At 40.1% G+C, this 17,210-nt stretch overlaps 2 protein-coding genes across 2 annotated transcripts; one reads left to right on the top strand and one right to left on the bottom strand.

The window, feature by feature from the left end:
* On the top strand, positions 1–9,157 carry zgc:123217 (chymotrypsin-like protease CTRL-1). Its single transcript, XM_006805758.3, has 6 exons — positions 1–66; positions 654–668; positions 804–966; positions 6,824–7,092; positions 7,579–7,727; positions 7,907–9,157. Exons 1-6 carry the CDS (start codon positions 21–23, stop codon positions 8,237–8,239), a joined length of 975 nt encoding a protein of 324 aa, XP_006805821.1. The 5' UTR covers positions 1–20; the 3' UTR covers positions 8,240–9,157.
* Positions 9,158–10,930: 1,773 nt separating this feature from the next.
* aldoab (aldolase, fructose-bisphosphate A b) lies at positions 10,931–14,874 on the bottom strand. Its single transcript, XM_006805719.3, has 7 exons — positions 14,728–14,874; positions 13,322–13,440; positions 12,806–13,072; positions 12,550–12,710; positions 11,844–12,102; positions 11,522–11,721; positions 10,931–11,389 (listed from the first exon to the last, which is right to left on the bottom strand). Exons 2-7 carry the CDS (start codon positions 13,431–13,433, stop codon positions 11,297–11,299), a joined length of 1,092 nt encoding a protein of 363 aa, XP_006805782.1. The 5' UTR covers positions 13,434–13,440; positions 14,728–14,874; the 3' UTR covers positions 10,931–11,296.
* Positions 14,875–17,210: the final 2,336 nt, after the last annotated feature.

Genomic DNA, 17,210 nt, shown 5'->3' with positions numbered 1-17,210 from the left:
CTTTACTGTGAACGCACAGGATGGCAGCCCGGATCCTCTTGGTGTGTGCGCTCATCACTCTGCAAGGCGAGCCCTAATCTTTAACAGCTTTTTTGGTTTTGTTAGAGCTATTTTGTATAATGTTTGAGAATCTGGGTAATGATGGTTTTGTATTGAAGTGTATTGTGTAAAAAATGTAAGAGAAAGTAAAGCAAAACAAACCCTCTGCTGTCAGTATGAACTTTATGAAAACAGGAATTACAGCAATACTGTTTCATTAAACAGTCTTACTGTTGGTTATCAGCGATGCTTAAACTATTTTTGTTAACCTTTTGCTTAGTAACTTAGTAACGACAAGTCTTCAGTGTGTCAGAACAAACCACAATGTAACATCACAATGCAGAAAGTTTTTCATGTATTCAACAGAAATACAGTGCGGCCTGCATCAAGTCAAATTTGTTGACTTGAAATAATGCGAGTAAAATGTGATCTAAGAAATCACAGTACTATTTGCCACTTAGCTGTATTTACAGTTACGGAAAAGTTAAGGAAAGTAAGGTAAAGTAAGGAAAAAAAGCTGTAACTCTAGTGTCCCCATGTGGCTGTTGTTACACACTTATGGCAACATTCACAAAGGTTATAATTTCTTGTAACTTCTTCTCTTATTCTTACAGGCTCAAAGGCTCAGGGTGAGCACATCACATTTCATATATACCATACAACTGTGTAAATACTCTGAACGTTCATATTCCAGTGTGACTAGAATCAAGCATGAGAAATTCTATTGCATATCAGCTGACACCCAGCTGTCTTTGCTCTGTCAGATTGTGGGGTGGCACCTCTCAATACAAGAATAGTCGGTGGTCAGAATGCCCCAGCTGGGTCATGGCCCTGGCAGGTGAGCGTACACTATCAATCATCTCACATCTGTGGAGGCACCCTCATCAGTGACCAGTGGGTGCTCACAGCAGCCCACTGCATTAAAACGTAAGATATACTCTTTGTTTCATTCTGTATTGCACGTTTTTACCGGAAGCCTATGTGGGAACATTGTGTTCAAATTCAGTATTTTAGAGACCAAAAAAGCCGTCAGATTATTTATACAGTGGGGCAAAAAAGTATTTAGTCAGCCACCGATTGTGCAAGTTCCCCCACTTAAAATGATGACAGAGGTCAGTAATTTGCACCAGAGGTACACTTCAACTGTGAGAGACAGAATGTGAAAAAAAAATCCATGAATTCACATGGTAGGATTTGTAAAGAATTTATTCGTAAATCAGGGTGGAAAATAAGTATTTGGTCACCTCAAACAAGGAAAATCCCTGGCTCTCACAGACCTGTAACGTCTTCTATAAGAAGCTTTTCTGTCCCCCACTCGTTACCTGTATGAATGGCACCTGTTTGACCTCATCATCTGTATAAAAGACACCTGTCCACAGCCTCAACCAGTCAGACTCCAAACTCCGCCATGGCCAAGACCAAAGAGCTTTCGAAGGACACCAGGAAAAGAATTGTAGACCTGCACCAGACTGGGAAGAGTGAATCTACAATAGGCAAGCAGCTTGGTGTGAAAAAATCAACTGTGGGAGCAATCATCAGAAAATGGAAGACATACAAGACCACTGATAATCTCCCTCGATCTGGGGCTCCACGCAAGATCTCATCCCGTGGGGTCAAAATGATCATGAGAACGGTGAGCAAAGATCCCAGAACCACACGGGGGGACCTGGTGAATGACCTGCAGAGAGCTGGGACCAAAGTAACAAAGGTCACCATCAGTAACACACTACAACGGCAGGGAATCAAATCCCGCAGTGCCAGACGTGTTCCGCTGCTGAAGCCAGTGCATGTCCAGGCCCGTCTGAAGTTTGCCAGAGAGCACATGGATGATACAGCAGAGGATTGGGAGAATGTCATGTGGTCAGATGAAACCAAAGTAGAACTCTTTGGTATAAACTCAACTCGTCGTGTTTGGAGGAAGAAGAATACTGAGTTGCATCCCAAGAACACCATACCTACTGTGAAGCATGGGGGTGGAAACATCATGCTATGGGGCTGTTTTTCTGCCAAGGGGACAGGACGACTGATCCGTGTTAAGGACAGAATGAATGGGGCCAAGTATCGTGAGATTTTGAGCCAAAACCTCCTTCCATCAGTGAGAACTTTGAAGATGAAACGAGGCTGGGTCTTCCAACATGACAATGATCCAAAACACACCGCCCGGGCAACAAAGGAGTGGCTCCGTAAGAAGCATTTGAAAGTCCTGGAGTGGCCTAGCCAGTCTCCAGACCTCAACCCCATAGAAAATCTGTGGCGGGAGTTGAAAGTCCGTGTTGCTCGGCGACAGCCCCAAAACATCACTGCTCTTGAGAAGATCTGCATGGAGGAATGGGCCAAAATACCAGCTACTGTGTGTGCAAACCTGGTAAAGACCTATAGTAAACGTTTGACCTCTGTTATTGCCAACAAAGGTTATGTTACAAAGTATTGAGTTGTATTTTTGTTATTGACCAAATACTTATTTTCCACCCTGATTTACGAATAAATTCTTTACAAATCCTACCATGTGAATTCATGGATTTTTTTTTCACATTCTGTCTCTCACAGTTGAAGTGTACCTCTGGTGCAAATTACTGACCTCTGTCATCATTTTAAGTGGGGGAACTTGCACAATCGGTGGCTGACTAAATACTTTTTTGCCCCACTGTATTGCCCAGCAGACCTCAAAGAAACCAAACATCAGTGAGAGACTCAAAAAACAAGTGAAGCATGTGAATTAAAAGTTGAGTAAAATATCCTGATAGACGTGTTCACAGAGCAGTTTTAATAAAGTTAGTTGATACAAATCAATATTTGTTGGTGACAGATAACGAGCATAACTAACATACAAGTTCAACCAGTTCACTATTGTGCAGAAGGTGTTTCTTCAGTGAATAATGGTGATTCCAGCTCATCAGAACAAATATTTGTGTTAAAAAACGATTAAAAGAACGGCTATACAAAATCAAATTAACATAATTAAGTCTGGCCTTCAGTGCTATTTGTACTTCTAAATTTTGAAATGAGTTATTTCCTGTATGTTATCTTGAATACAATGTTGCTAAGTGGCACTCGTCTTCTGGTGCTTAAACTGTTGAACAGGCAAGGAAACAATAGTAATGAACTGATGCGAAAAAAACCCCCAATTTGTGCTTTATATAGGATCTACTTTCTTTCTACAAACTTGCCGCCACAAACCATCACTGCGCAGAAGGAAGTGTGTGTCTAAGTGTGACTAAAGACTTGTTCCTGAGACAGAATGATAAGGTGTCAACACTGATAGCAGTGTTAGCACCTATTACTACCTTTGGTAGATGTAATCAGTAAAAAAGATTTTGTCAAGAAGTGGCTCTTTCCTTTACATCTAATCCTCAAACCTGGTGATGTTTCACTGCTTTGCTTTGACATCTGATTGATAAACAAGAATTTCACGCTTAAGATGTTTTTCTTGTAACTTGAATTTTTGCTTGTTGCACAATAGTCAACCTGTGTGATAACAATTTTGTACCATGACAGGCGTCTGCCAACGGATGAAGAAATATCCTCTTAGCATGTCTTCCTGTTTAATTTCGTGTCATACACAGTACATTTAAAGGTCACACATTCAGACTAGTCACCCTGACTTTAGTGACAATAACATGATAAGTTAAACCTGATGCTGTGAGGGTAAATTGACCTAATTAATCTAGTTCAGTAGCTTGTTGAAGCATGTATATGTACAGAATACTTCATGGCTGACTGCAAGGTGCTGTGCTGTGGTCCTGTGGGTGTTAAAATCGTCACACCTACACCACATGATTGACTGGTGGTATGAAGTGTGTGTGCTGACATGCTGTGTTTGTTTTTACCGTACATGGCAGTGTACACAGTGGACACATTTTCTCCATTTTGATCTTATCAATTCAAAGGAAACTGTTGCAAAGGTTTTGTGGTTTGTTCAAATGAAACTTTGCAAACATGAACAATGTTTCCATGTTTTGTTTTGTTTCTTTCTTAGAAAGAAGACGCTTTCTCCTGGCAGCTCTTTCTTCTTTCTTCAGTCTTTTTTTAATTGTACCGTGATGAGCTCTAACATTTAGCACGCTACCCAGGCCTCTGTACCCTGAGATCTAACCCTTTTTTAAAGTGAACATTTGCTGGGACATCCAATCCTGGATAGATTGTGCCATCGTGTGAACGCACACCTGAATGCTCCAGACCAGCAAACTGCCAGAACATCAGAACTCCTGATGATCAGATAAGCACCTATTGCTCCTGATCCTTGTAATTCCTATCCAGTCAGTGGGATGTGCTAAGTTTTACAGGACTGCGCAGAGTCCTGTAAAAAACGCTCTTTTTTCCTGGATGGACTTTGCTGTTATGTAAATACTGCTGGGTATTATGAGGCAGGAACTTACACGATCTATTTCAGTTCCTTCACGCTGTAAGTTCTGTCACAGTGTTTGCTACAATGCACATACTAAAGTCAAGTGGTAAAGGAAGTGAGTCTTGGTAGATAAGTAGGTCAAATACAAGGCTTTCACTCACTCACACAAGAAGATTCACCCAATACACTGTTTGTAATGACCGAAATAAAGGTCTCCTAATGCCTTATTTATATGCTTCGAGTCTTTCCAGTCTTGGTGATATATGAGCATACTGCAAGATAAAGGCTTTTAATTTTATGTTTTATTGTTTATTCTTACTTATGTAAAAGCATTTTTGGCTTTACTTGAAAGTCAGCGAGAAGCAGGGAAGCAGAAGGATATGCTGAAAAGTTATGCCACAGTGGGGAAGTGAGTCGTGAATGGTATCTGCTTCCATGAGGTAGAAATTATTATACAATAGAGCCAATTTATTTATTTGAAGAACTGAAATTTACAGATTTACTACCATGTCTATGACCGTTTCTTACAGCCAATATTTTGGTTGTTACTCAAAAAAGCAATCTATTAGACATTACTCATTACTTTTTAAAAAAGCTAATGCATTACACTACTTAACTACTCCCTTGAAAAGAAATTGTCACACTACTTGTTACATTCCTTCAGCATCGCTCCATAACATGACCCAATATACATTTTCACATAATAACCAATATATACCTTAGGCTACATTATGCAGATAACTGAGCAACTTGGGTAACACAACTAAACACATAATTATAACTGTAACCCGATTAGTCAGTTCAGTGCACTAATGTGCTACATTAATGTATTACAGAATGTGACCACAGTATGTTTTGCACAGCTGTAATGATGCTGTAATAAGTGGGATGCATTACTTTTTAACCTTTTACTTTGTAACTTTGTTTTGTTGTAACACACTTTGATAACACACTGTCTCATAAATGAAGCGTTTCTTCATTTTAAACTTGCATGATACATCTACAGTCTAAAGAGAGCTCAATGCACTCTACATAGATCTCATACATAGACTTCTATAAATATAAGTCTCATGTTCAAACCAAGACGTGGCCAAGTATAGACAGTAAATAATTTAAATAACAAGTTACTGTCCCTGTGTGGGCTGGTTTTAATTATACAATTGCAAGAACACCAAATTTGAAAGGGATGATGCAAAGATTATGTTGTGTTGTGTTTGGATCTTTCAATTTGGGCCAAATTGGACACTGGCACTCGAGGCCTGGAGTTCGACACTTGTGTTCTAGAGAGAGCCCAGCAGCGAACTCGAAGCCAAATAAGTCAGTGAAAAAATGAACTTTAAAAGCTGACAAAAATGTAAAACCTGGTTAAAATAAGCAAAAGTACAAATCCAAAAGTCCAGGAAGGAATAAAGGAGTACGGGCAACAAGAATATAGAAAAAAATGCAACAACAAAAAGGACGACAGGGCTCTATACTCTATACCAGGGGAGTTGAACTCCAGGCCTTGAGGGCCGGTGTCCTGCAGGTTTTAGATCTCAGCCTGGGTCAACACACCTGAATCCAATGATTAGTTCATTACCAGGCCTCTGGAGAACTACGTTGGGCCCTATGTACCAGTGTATACATGCAAAGAAAGTTTTTTTTTTTTTTTGCACAAAATTACCACCCATATAAGCTACTTTTCTGTTTCATAACTTTGTATTAATGTGTTTGTTAGATAATTTAACTCAGTAGTGGTTATGGAAGGTCTGTGGCAGTTCTATTTGTTTGCACAACACATACAAATTCAGTTGGGGAAATATTGATGTTTTATATGCATATTATATATATAAGTTTTGATTACATAGGTAGAAAGTTTTTTTTAACAGTTAGCTTCTGACCCTGTGGTTTGTGAAGTTAGTATAAGTCAGGGTGACCCATAAACACACTGTTTATCTAGTTCATCACTTGGGTTTGATTGACTTTGATTGGGCACAAGCTTCTGTCGTCACACCTTGTTTTGTTTTGTTTAGTAAATTCGCACAAATGTTTCTATCGGGCAGCATGGAGTTGCGGTGTTGCCGCTGTCACCATTCACCGAGAAGCTCATGGGCTCAAATCAGGTTCAAGCCTTTCTGTGTGGAGTCTGCCTCATCTGCCTCCGTCTGTGTGGTACTTGGGTCTACCTTCAGCTCAGAAACATACATGAAGTTAGATTAATTGGTCATTATAATTTGGCTGTACATGTGAATGGTTGTCCTGCCCACGGCGTTCCCTGCCTTTTGCCCCATGACAGCTGGGTTAAGCTCATGTGACTCTGAATTGGATGAGATAATGGATGTATGTTTCCACTAGTGGTTAAATACAATAAAAACCAATTGCCAACAAAATAGGTCATGACAGGTTTGAGAAAATATTCTAAATCCATGGATTGATTTCATTATTATTCATTTAATACAGAAACTCACTCAGTGCATGGACGCTCTACTTCGGGAGAGAGACTCAGGCTGGGCCTAACACTCATGAGGTGAAACAGAGTGTGTCGCAGGTCATTGTCCACCCTAACTACAACAATTCTTACTTGAACAACGACATTGCCCTGATGAAGCTCAGCAGCCCTGTCAACTTCACTGACTACATCAGACCTATCTGCCTGGCAAGTAGCTCCAGTCAGTTCTACAACTCCACATCCTGCTGGTCCACTGGCTGGGGGAAACTCAGTAAGAATGGTGAGATTTTTATTCAATCTGTGTAGCTGGTGGAGGTGGAAGCATCATATCAGGTTTTTTCTAGTCTCGCTTTGCCACTTAAATTTGTATTTGCATGTCAACTGTCAGGGGCTGGGTCTGTGACCCAGTGTGTTTCTTATTGTCAAGCTTGTTTTGTCATGTCTCTCAGTGTTTCCTGTTTTATTTTGAAAAGCCAGGATTTTCCATGTTCAATGTGTTTTGTTCGACTTCCCCCGTGGTGTCATTATGTCTATTACAGTCAGTTGTTTCTCCATGTGTTTCCACTTCCCCTGAAGTGGCCCCCAAAGTGTCCCGCATGCCCAAAAGAAGACGTCACACACAACACGCTCTTTGTTACTTCCTTTAAAAGTTGTTGCTATTAAAGTTTTTCACCCTGCAAGGTGTGCAGTTCACATATTCGCATAACTACTACTACTACTTTTGAATTCGTGAGACTGGACTCATTTCATGCTTTGCCTTTCACAGACACTTTGCCAGCTAATGCACCCCTCCAAGAAGTTCAGATTCCTGTTATTGGAAACAAACAGTGCAGCTGCAATTATATCCAAGTAAAAGATGCGAACATCACTCAGCAAATGATTTGTGCGGGGCAACAAAACAAAGGAGCATGCCAGGTTAAAACAAAAGCAAATTGTTGTAATATGTATTCTCCCTTACAGAAAAACAAGTTTATTTATTTATTTATTTTTTTTGCAATTTCAGCCCTATAATGTAAATATAGACTTTTTTAGTTTTGAGAATATGCTGTTTCAGTCCCCTTCTTAATGTTTGTGTTTTATCCTACTCTTTTCAGGGGGACTCAGGTGGACCCTTGCAGTGCAAACAGGGTTCCAAGTGGATCCAGGCTGGTATTGCCAGTTTTGGAATACCTTGTGCCCAGGCAGGTTTCCCTGAGGTCTACGCTCGAGTGTCTGAATTCCAGACTTGGATCACAAATAAAGTAGCGGGGGCGAATGTGGGCTTTGTGAGCTTTACTTCTAGTGGCACCAACACAGACAGCAGCTTTGTGTGTCGCAGCAACAACTCAACTGGCAGCCCTAACTCTGGAAATTCAGCCAAGTTTGCGCCTGAGCTTGGATTTTTTATCTTCTTAGTGAAAATGTTGCTGGACCGCATTTTAGTTTAACACTAAAAATATCTCCTCTTCTGCTCTTCTTGTCTTTAACGGTGTCTTTAAAGGTACAGTTTTAATAACTGAATGAATGAGGTTCATGATAATGCATGAATTTGTTAGATGTAATGGCACACTAATCAATGTATATTTAGTACAACAAAGTGTTTTTCTATTATATAATCTTAAAAAATACTTAGTAAATTGTTAATTGTTTTTTAAAGTATTTTGATTTTAAAAAACATTAGAGTCAAGTTTGACATAACTGCACTGTAGCTCGGGTGGATCAGCTTTTCTTTTCTTTTCTTTCACTACACTCACTACATCAATATTTTTTCTTTTGTTAATCACTTTATAAATCAATTTGTGTTTTCAGCTAAACTAGTGTACCTTGGATATGGAAACAAGCTAAAATTAAAGGTTCTAATTCTGATTTGCTGGTGTTACTGAACATTATGTACAAGACTGGAAGAGATATGCAGAAGATATATGAATATATAAATATGCTCAGTTGTGTATGTTTGGACGTAACGTACAACATCTACTAGATTTTTGGTTTTGGCTTTTTTTTCTTCCTGTTATAGATTTTTAATTTCAGAGGCTGCTCATGTCATTTTAAACCTTCCCAGAACTCTGAAATATGAGTTTTATTTTAGTGATCTGAGTATTTGAGGAGACAGGGAAATTGTGGGTGGGAACATTTGGGGAAGCAATTTTTAAGAGAGGTTCTGCATTGATACACTGATGGATGTGGTCACGATGACTTCTGTCTCGGGCTTGTGAGCTGTCACCAGTTATGCTCTTTGAAACCGTACTTTATGGTCAAAGGCTTGATCTGAAACTGCAACTGATGCTTTTGTCCAAGAGAACGGCTGACACCTTTAAATTTGACATGTAGCTCTTCCTCTTATGCGATGCTCCCATCTAATCAGAGAAAATGGAAATTATATATTAAAAAAAACAATATTTTAAACTCGGGCTTCTTAAATAAAACTGGATGTATCAAGGATCGTTAAAGTGGCTTTTCTCCTGTTATGTTTGATGTATGTCCTGTTACATTATTAGCTACTCATCAGATACTCATAGCGCCAAATCTCAACAACAATTGTCTCGTGGCACTTTATGTTGTAAGGTAAAGACCCTGCAATACTACAAAGAAAACATAGTAAACCCCAACAATCATACTGACTCCCTATGAGCCAGCGCTTTGGCGACAGTGGGAATAAAAAAACTTCCTTTTAACAGGAATAAACCTCCAGGAGAACCAGGCTGAGGAAGGGGTGACGGGTAGGGAGATGAGAGGAGGACAGGACAAAGACATGCTGTGGAAGAGAGCCAGAGTTTAATAATAACTTATAATTAAATTTAGAGAGGTGTATAAAACATAGTGATTGAAAAAGGTGACTGAAGAAGAAACACTCATGGGAATCCCGCAGCAGTCTACACCTGTTGCAGCATAACTAAGGGAGGATTCAGGATCACCTTATCCAACCATAAGTATGTGCTTTTATCAAAAAGGAATGTTTTAAGCCTAATCTTAAAAGCAGAGAGGGGGTCTGAAGGCTCTGCCTCCCATTCTACTTTTAAAGGTCTTGAAGATAAGATGTGAGGAGCAGGATTTTAAATTCAATTCAGGATTTAACAGGGAGCCAATGAAGGGAAGCCAGTATAGCAGAAAGATGATGTCTCTTTGTAGTCCCTGTCAGTACTCGTGCTGGAACATTTTGGATCAACAACTCCAAGATGTTTGTAACCTGCACTAAAGATGCTTCTTTACTGTGACGAGCTCTGAATCCTGACTGAAAATCTTCAAATAAACCATTGCTCTGCAGATGATCAGTTGTTTTAAAATTACTCAAGGATTTCTAATACAAAAGTACATAGCCAGATAATACAGACAATTTGATCATGTTTAAAATTCAAACATTAATTAATGATAGGACTTATTTGAGCAGCTGCTCTATGACAACCCCCGTTAATGTTTAAATAGCTGGGACTCTCCACCATTTGGTTTCAGAACTGAAAAAGATTCTTAGGTGAGAGGTGAAACCTCTTCATGGACCCAAAGGAGTCTATCAAAGTCTATCAAAAGCTTCTATCAAAGCTCCTTGGACTATCATGACCTGGATTAGTGAAAACCTACAAAGACAAACTCCTATTCAAACCTTTTATATATGAGGGGCAGCCAGTCAGAAGACAGCTGAGGATTAAATTGGGCCTCCATAAAGCCCCAGTATAAAATGTATTATTTTATTTATTTATTATTTAGGATTTATTCCATCTCTTGCAGTTGAAGTTGGTTATTATGTACTTTTTCAAAGTACTACTGAATTCCCTTGACTATAAGGGAAAGGTTTCCGCGTTGACTGTTTTTCTTAATGCTTCTACTTTTTATGTGCAAACAGTTCAACTTGTAACAAAGAATCAATCCTCTGGGGATCCGAAACAGTAAGAACAGAGGTTTTAGAATAACAGTAACAAGGACATATTTTACTTCTGTTTGGTAATTTGCTACCTTACAGTCCCATCAGCAAACTGCATTTGCTAATAAAAATAAAGCTAGATCAGTAAACCGCGTAAGGCTACTTCTGCTTGAAGTGCAATTATTATGGCAACTGACAGTGTTAGTTTCATGGGAACTTAAATGTTGAGCAGTGAGAAGTAAAACACAAAGTAAAACCAGAAAAAGGAAGGAAAGCATCACGCTACGGTAAATACTTTATTCCATGGTAACAGTATAAATCATATACTGAACTTACTGGAAGCAGACCAAGGAAAATAGTACAAGTTGTGTAAAAACAGTGTGGGAATCTTCACCTGAAAAAAGGTGTTTAAAAATAAAAGCTAAGGGAATGGAGGAAGAACGTGTTTTAGTCTTCTAGTTGCAGCAACCACTCAAAGCTTTTTTCCTTCTTTCTCTTTTGCTTTCTACTGAGATGTTAAAGTGCTGCTGTTTCTGTTGTAGCGTTTAATAGTAGAGTGTGAATTTCATAGGTGGTGCCTTAAGGGACGTGTCCTTTTCCGTGATGATGTAATAATGGAGGGGTAGGGGTGGTAAAAGGGTGGTTATGCTTAATAAGCATGATTAGCCACATACAGTGACTCTCCACCAGCAGCGCTGGCTCCAGAGGAAACATATTTGCCCACACTGGCCTGGCTGTTAGCCTGTAAGATAGAAAATATGATATTATTTAATGCACAAGAGGACTCTAGAGCATAAGTTTAATGTTAATAATAATAATACAACTCTTTCATATAGCTTTATATTTTAGTTAGACAGTTCATATTCAGACATACCAGAGCTCTCTTTACAAACTCTTCTTGGCATGCCTTTCCGTTCTCCTTCTTCCCACCCCAGGCTTTCAGGGCAGAGGCCTGCAGTGCACGGCCATATGAGAAGGTGAGGGCCCAGGCCTTGTGCAGGGGGCACTGGTTCATGGCGTTCAGGTTGACAGAGGCCTCCTCCTCACTCTGACCACCAGACAGGAAGGTAATACCTGCAAAGCAGGTAGAGTTTAGCAACCCAGATTGCAAATCTAATGCAGATTAGTCATAAAAGATTATGTCTAAAAAAGTGTAAAAGTGTGCATATCAGCAAGCGTGTGATGTACTTTCTTACCAGGAACTGCAGGGGGAACGGTGCGGCGCAGGGCAGTAACAGTTGCCATGGCAATCTCCTGGTTGGTGTACTTGTGCGAGCAAGAGTGTCCAGCGGTAACCATGTTGGGTTTGAGCAGGGTACCCTCCAGGTAGACGTGGTGGTCGGACAGGGCCTTGTAGACGGCAGCCAGGACCTTCTCAGTGACGTACTGACAACGCTTCAGGTCATGGTCACCATCAGGAAGAATCTCAGGCTCAACAATGGGGACAATACCGTGCTAGGAAAGGCAAGGACACAAAGACAGGGTAAAATAGGAGCTCACATTAACCCTGGAGAACCCATGGGGTCAGAGCTGACCCCATTGGTCTTCTAGGGAAACCATGGGGTCAAATTTGACCCCATGGATTCTCCAGGGTTAAGAAGGCAAGACCTGAAATCCAAAAGTGAAGACTTTAAAAATGTAATGTTATGCTGCCTTGATAATACTATGACATAGTATTAATTTGGAGAAAAGTTTTTTGAGCTTGTTTACACATTATGAGGTTTCCTCATTGTGTGTTTCTACCCATGCAGGAAGTATGTGTGTGACATAATCATATCAAATGTACAAGCAAAAACAGCAAAAATATTTTAATTGTTTTTTTTTTCTTTTTTTGTTAATTAGACCCAATAATAGATCTTGTAAAATTCAGTTAAACTGGGTTATCTGTCTGTTGTGTCTTACCATCTGGCAGATGCTGGCATAGCGAGCCAGGACATTGGCATTCTCTATGATAGCCAGTCTTGAGGGCGTGGTGGGGGTGATCTTCAGAACACAACGCCACTTGGCGAAGTCAGCACCATCCTTCTTGTACTGGGCGCAACGCTCATAAAGCCCATCGAGACCTGTTAGGAAGGAAAAACATACACGATACGTTTGATAAAGATATTAAAAGATGATTATGTAATACTGATGATGTCTGAAACTTTTCTGTGCTCACCCTGGGTGGTTGTCTCGCCATTGGTTCCTGCCAGGGGGACAACACCTTTGTCGACCTTGATACCTACCACCATGCCTCTTTCTTTGAGGTATTGAGTGAATGGCTTGCCATCGTCGGTCTTCTGGTACATGGTCTCGTGGAAGAGGATAACGCCACCAATACAGGGATTGATGCGGTCGTCAGCAGTGAAGAGGAGCTGGCGGTACAGCCTCCTGTTCTCCTCAGTGTTCTCAGCATTGATGCTCTGGAAGCGCTTGGCCACACTGCCTGGAGGTTATAGAAACAGATAAAATCAGACTGACTATAAAAACATAGTATATTATTAGGTGTTGGAAGCCACAGTCTGTCTGCACGTTTGCAGAAATGTTTCAGTTCAGGTCTGAGAAAACACACACAGTGAAACCAGCTTCAACTGTAGCCTAACTGCAATCCTTTAAGCCATAGTTTTTGGCAACTGTTGAGTTGACTGTCCCAAAGAACCGATTGTTAGTATATAATATAGGTTCATTTTCTTACCAGTTGACTCATCTGCAGCAAGGATTCCTTTGCCTGGAGCCACAATCTTCAGAGCAATATCATTGAGCTCCTTCTTTTGCTCAGGAGTGAGGAAAGGGTATGCGTGAGGCATCCTGACTCTTGATATAAATAGAGGGAAGACAAAAATTTGAGAAATTAATAATGAACATGACACAGGGGTTATACATTTTTACAGTGCGCCAAGGCGAAAGGTTATACTGCACTGCAAATCTGCTTTTGAGTGTAACAGTTTCAGGGTATATGTGTGGGAAACTGCTTGATGAAAGGAGAACAGAACATCGGGTTCATTGTGTGAAGGAAGTGGTAAAAAAAACAAAAAACGTCTGGCTCATGGTTTTATGTTTTCCTGTCAGACTATCTTTTGCTAAAACAACCCAGACCAGCTTGTGTCCTACATGCGACAGCAGCTGTTTAAGCTTTAACTGCTGCAGCAGCTTGTGCACTGGTTTCACACTATTCCCCAGGCACAATATGTAGCCTCACAGAGGATCCAGTGTCAGAGAAATCCCACAGATCCCCCTCCACCACCACCACATGCCCCACCCTCCATGCATCTGACCACCCTTAAAAAATTGTGTGCACGTCCGTGACCTATTCCATTTTCTAGCCTCTTATCCCTGACCTTTCCATTCCCCTCCACAGCCCCCCTTCCCTCACCATTCCTCTTGACTGGCCTCTATCGCATACCTCCTCCAACTGTCACCCTGTTGCCACTATCAATACGTTAGACTAAATATACCCAGTGTACCCAGTATACTACTTGCATGAGGCAGTGAGTGCACTGTAGCTCATGTAGCATTAATGGGCTGCATAAAAGAAAATGTGCAGGGTTCCACCCCGCTGTTGATGAGGCATGCCAGATTGCAGAAGGCAGTCTAGATGAATTTATCTAGTAAAGCAAGAAATTAGTCAGACTATTGAGTCACCACTGACCAACGATTCAATGGAAACTTTGCATCAGATAAAGGTAGGTGACTGAAGTTTACCAAAAATGATCAGCTTTGTTTAATATCAAGGGAGAATCATTCTCACAGTGCATCACAATCATTATTTAGTGTTGTTATACTATAGAAAGTGATGAGATATTTTCATCGGTCTAGCATCTGGTTCATTGAGGTTGAAGTACCAAAAAAAAAAGACGCACACTTGCATTTAACCAACAGACATGAACCTGCGGGTTACACTGATATAGTTCGAGCTAGTCATGTTAACCACACAGTTGTGAAAGCTACAAGAAGATGCATAACACTGTTTTTATTTTATCTCTGGTATACAGGTCATTAGCCTCTCATTATGCCAAGGCTTTATAACATAACATTCAATAGCTAACCAACAAATCCACTTCAAATGCTGTTTTCTTTATGGGCATGAATTCAATCTTTTACCTTTGAGGTTGCGAGGAGAGCTGAGAGAAGAGAGAAGAAGGGAGAAGATCCGGCCTTCGTCTGCGACACCCCTGCAAGCCTGCTGGACCTTGTATTTATCCTCCCATTGTGACCCCTCACATTTCAGCTGCCCAACTATAAAAAGAACAGGATGCAACCAGAGATGGCTTGTGACATTCAGCAGGACTGGGGCTGGAGTAACGTGCTAGCAAGCAGCCACTCAAAGGGCAAAGAGTGTTTCAGTGAACGGCACAAAATGCGATGGAATAACAGGCAGTTAGGGTTTAGGTGAAGTCCAGATAGAAAGGGTTGAGTAGACGATATTATCCAGAAATGTGCAGGGAAGAATGGCCTACAATGTAAGTGTTTCTTACACTCTCCTTAAACGAAATTATGCATCTTCCAAGCACACCCTTTACATTCTGTCTTATATTAAACATTTTATTTAGCTGCAGTTATTTTAAAATGTGCTGCCTCACCAAAGAAGAACATCTAATATCCAGAGGTCATTTGAAATAGTATGTGAAGGAAGATAAATTTGGGGGTATATGTAGAATGCACTAAATGTGTGTGTCTGCGTGCACACAGACACACAGAGAAACAGAGTGAGAGTGAGAGAGGGTTGAACATGTTGCAACATTGCCAACCTGCCCTTAGAAATCCAAACCAGACGCAGCAACACAGCACACTGATCCTTGACCTTTTCTCGACCTTTCTTGATCGTCTGTGCTCTGCAGGAAGAGGTCAACCGCCAAGCTAGGGAAAGGTTGCAGGTTCATATTTTTGGGGCACATTGCACTTTGCATCTGTTTCTGTGTCACTCAGCTCATTGGAAAGCACAAAACAGACACATGAAAAGACATAAAATTTTGCAACTCGGATGTTCTCACAGTTTCAGACTTTGGGTTTTGTAGCGCACACTACACTTTTTTTAGTGGCACGCACTTATCGTAAAAGAGGCCAACTTCCTGACAGGAGGGCTTGCGGGCTGAACAATGCAACAGGAATAGATGTGTTAAGTAGAAATCTGAAGAAGCAAATTCAACTTGCTAGTCAACTACAGGGAAAGTAATAGTCATAATGTTAGATGCTCAACATTCCCTTTTCTTATTTACAATTTAACGTGATAAACAAAAAGAATTTTATTGAACTGACCTCAAATTTTCAGCAAAAAATTTATCTTAGACCTGCTAATGAGGCAGATGGTTTTATTTAAATGTTAACATTTTAATTATATTTAAAATAATTTCATCTGGTTGTCCACATGTCAGTAAACTATCCAGTCGGTTTACTGTTATACTATTGTTTAAGAAAATTAGAGCTTAAACTAAATTAAAAGTTGGCCACCCACCACCACAGTCTGTCTTATTTAACACAGCGCTGCCGCTATTGAAACTCCTCCTTCATTGAGTTCCTCCACAGATGCCTCAGCTTTGATCAGTCACCTGATTATTTCTGCTTTTTGGCTCCTTCTTGCATGCTTTCAGCAGAAGTGGCACCTTGCTCAGCAGTGAAAATTAAAAATAAAACCAAATATCACAGTTTCAATTATTTCCCATGGGAGTAACACAATGAACTGGATAATTAGTGCTACAATATTCTTGTCAGGTAAGGCAGTTTGTGCCTTTTATCTTTCTATTGTCTAGTTATGCCTTCATTTTAAGTAAAATATTATGGAGCAGTATGTCTGTTGTGCTCATTTCCTTTTTTTTTCTCTGTGAATCAAACTTACTGAGACGTGTGATCAGCCCAGTTTCAGAGTGTAAAAATAGCTTAATGAGTACAATATTTTGATTGCATTTCACCTCTAGCATGCACTGAGTGAAAAAACCCTTTCATAAATAATTTTGCAAAATGTAATTCTTGATTATTAATCCATAATAAATATGTAAATGCTAAATCACAAATAATTCTGTGCTAATGCAATCATCACATATTTGAGGCCTGTTACCAGTGTCACATTGTACTTTTTGATCCTGTGATGAATAATTTAACTAACACTGTGTTGACAAGAATTAAACTTGAGGGCATGGCATTGTAATAAAATGTTTTAATAAATTTACTTTTCAGGGGGTTATGAAACCATTTAATGTTTTTTCTTTATATTCATCACTATTTACATTAGATTCTCACTGAAGGCATCAAAACTATAAATGAGCACATATGGAATCAAAAACATGTTTTATAGTTTAGATTCTTCAAAAATCGCCACCCTTTACTTTGATTACTGCTTTGCACACTCTTGGCATTCTCTTGATGAGCTTTATGAGGTCGTCACCTGAAATGGTTTTCCAACATTCTTGGAGGAGTTCCCAGATATGTTGAGCACTTGTTGGCCCTTTTGCCTTCACTCTGCGGTCCATCTCATTCCAAACCATCTCAACTGGGTTTAGGTCAGGTGACTGTGGAGGACAGGCCATCTGGCGCGGCACTCCATCAATCTCTTTCTTGGTCAAATAGCCCTTACAAAGCTGGAGGTGTGT

This window comes from Neolamprologus brichardi, chromosome 8, assembly GCF_056152115.1.
Source record: "Neolamprologus brichardi isolate AB-2024 chromosome 8, ASM5615211v1, whole genome shotgun sequence".
NCBI lineage: Eukaryota > Metazoa > Chordata > Actinopteri > Cichliformes > Cichlidae > Neolamprologus > Neolamprologus brichardi.
Note: the sequence above shows the minus strand (reverse complement) of the source record. Positions and strands in the feature narration are given on the sequence as shown.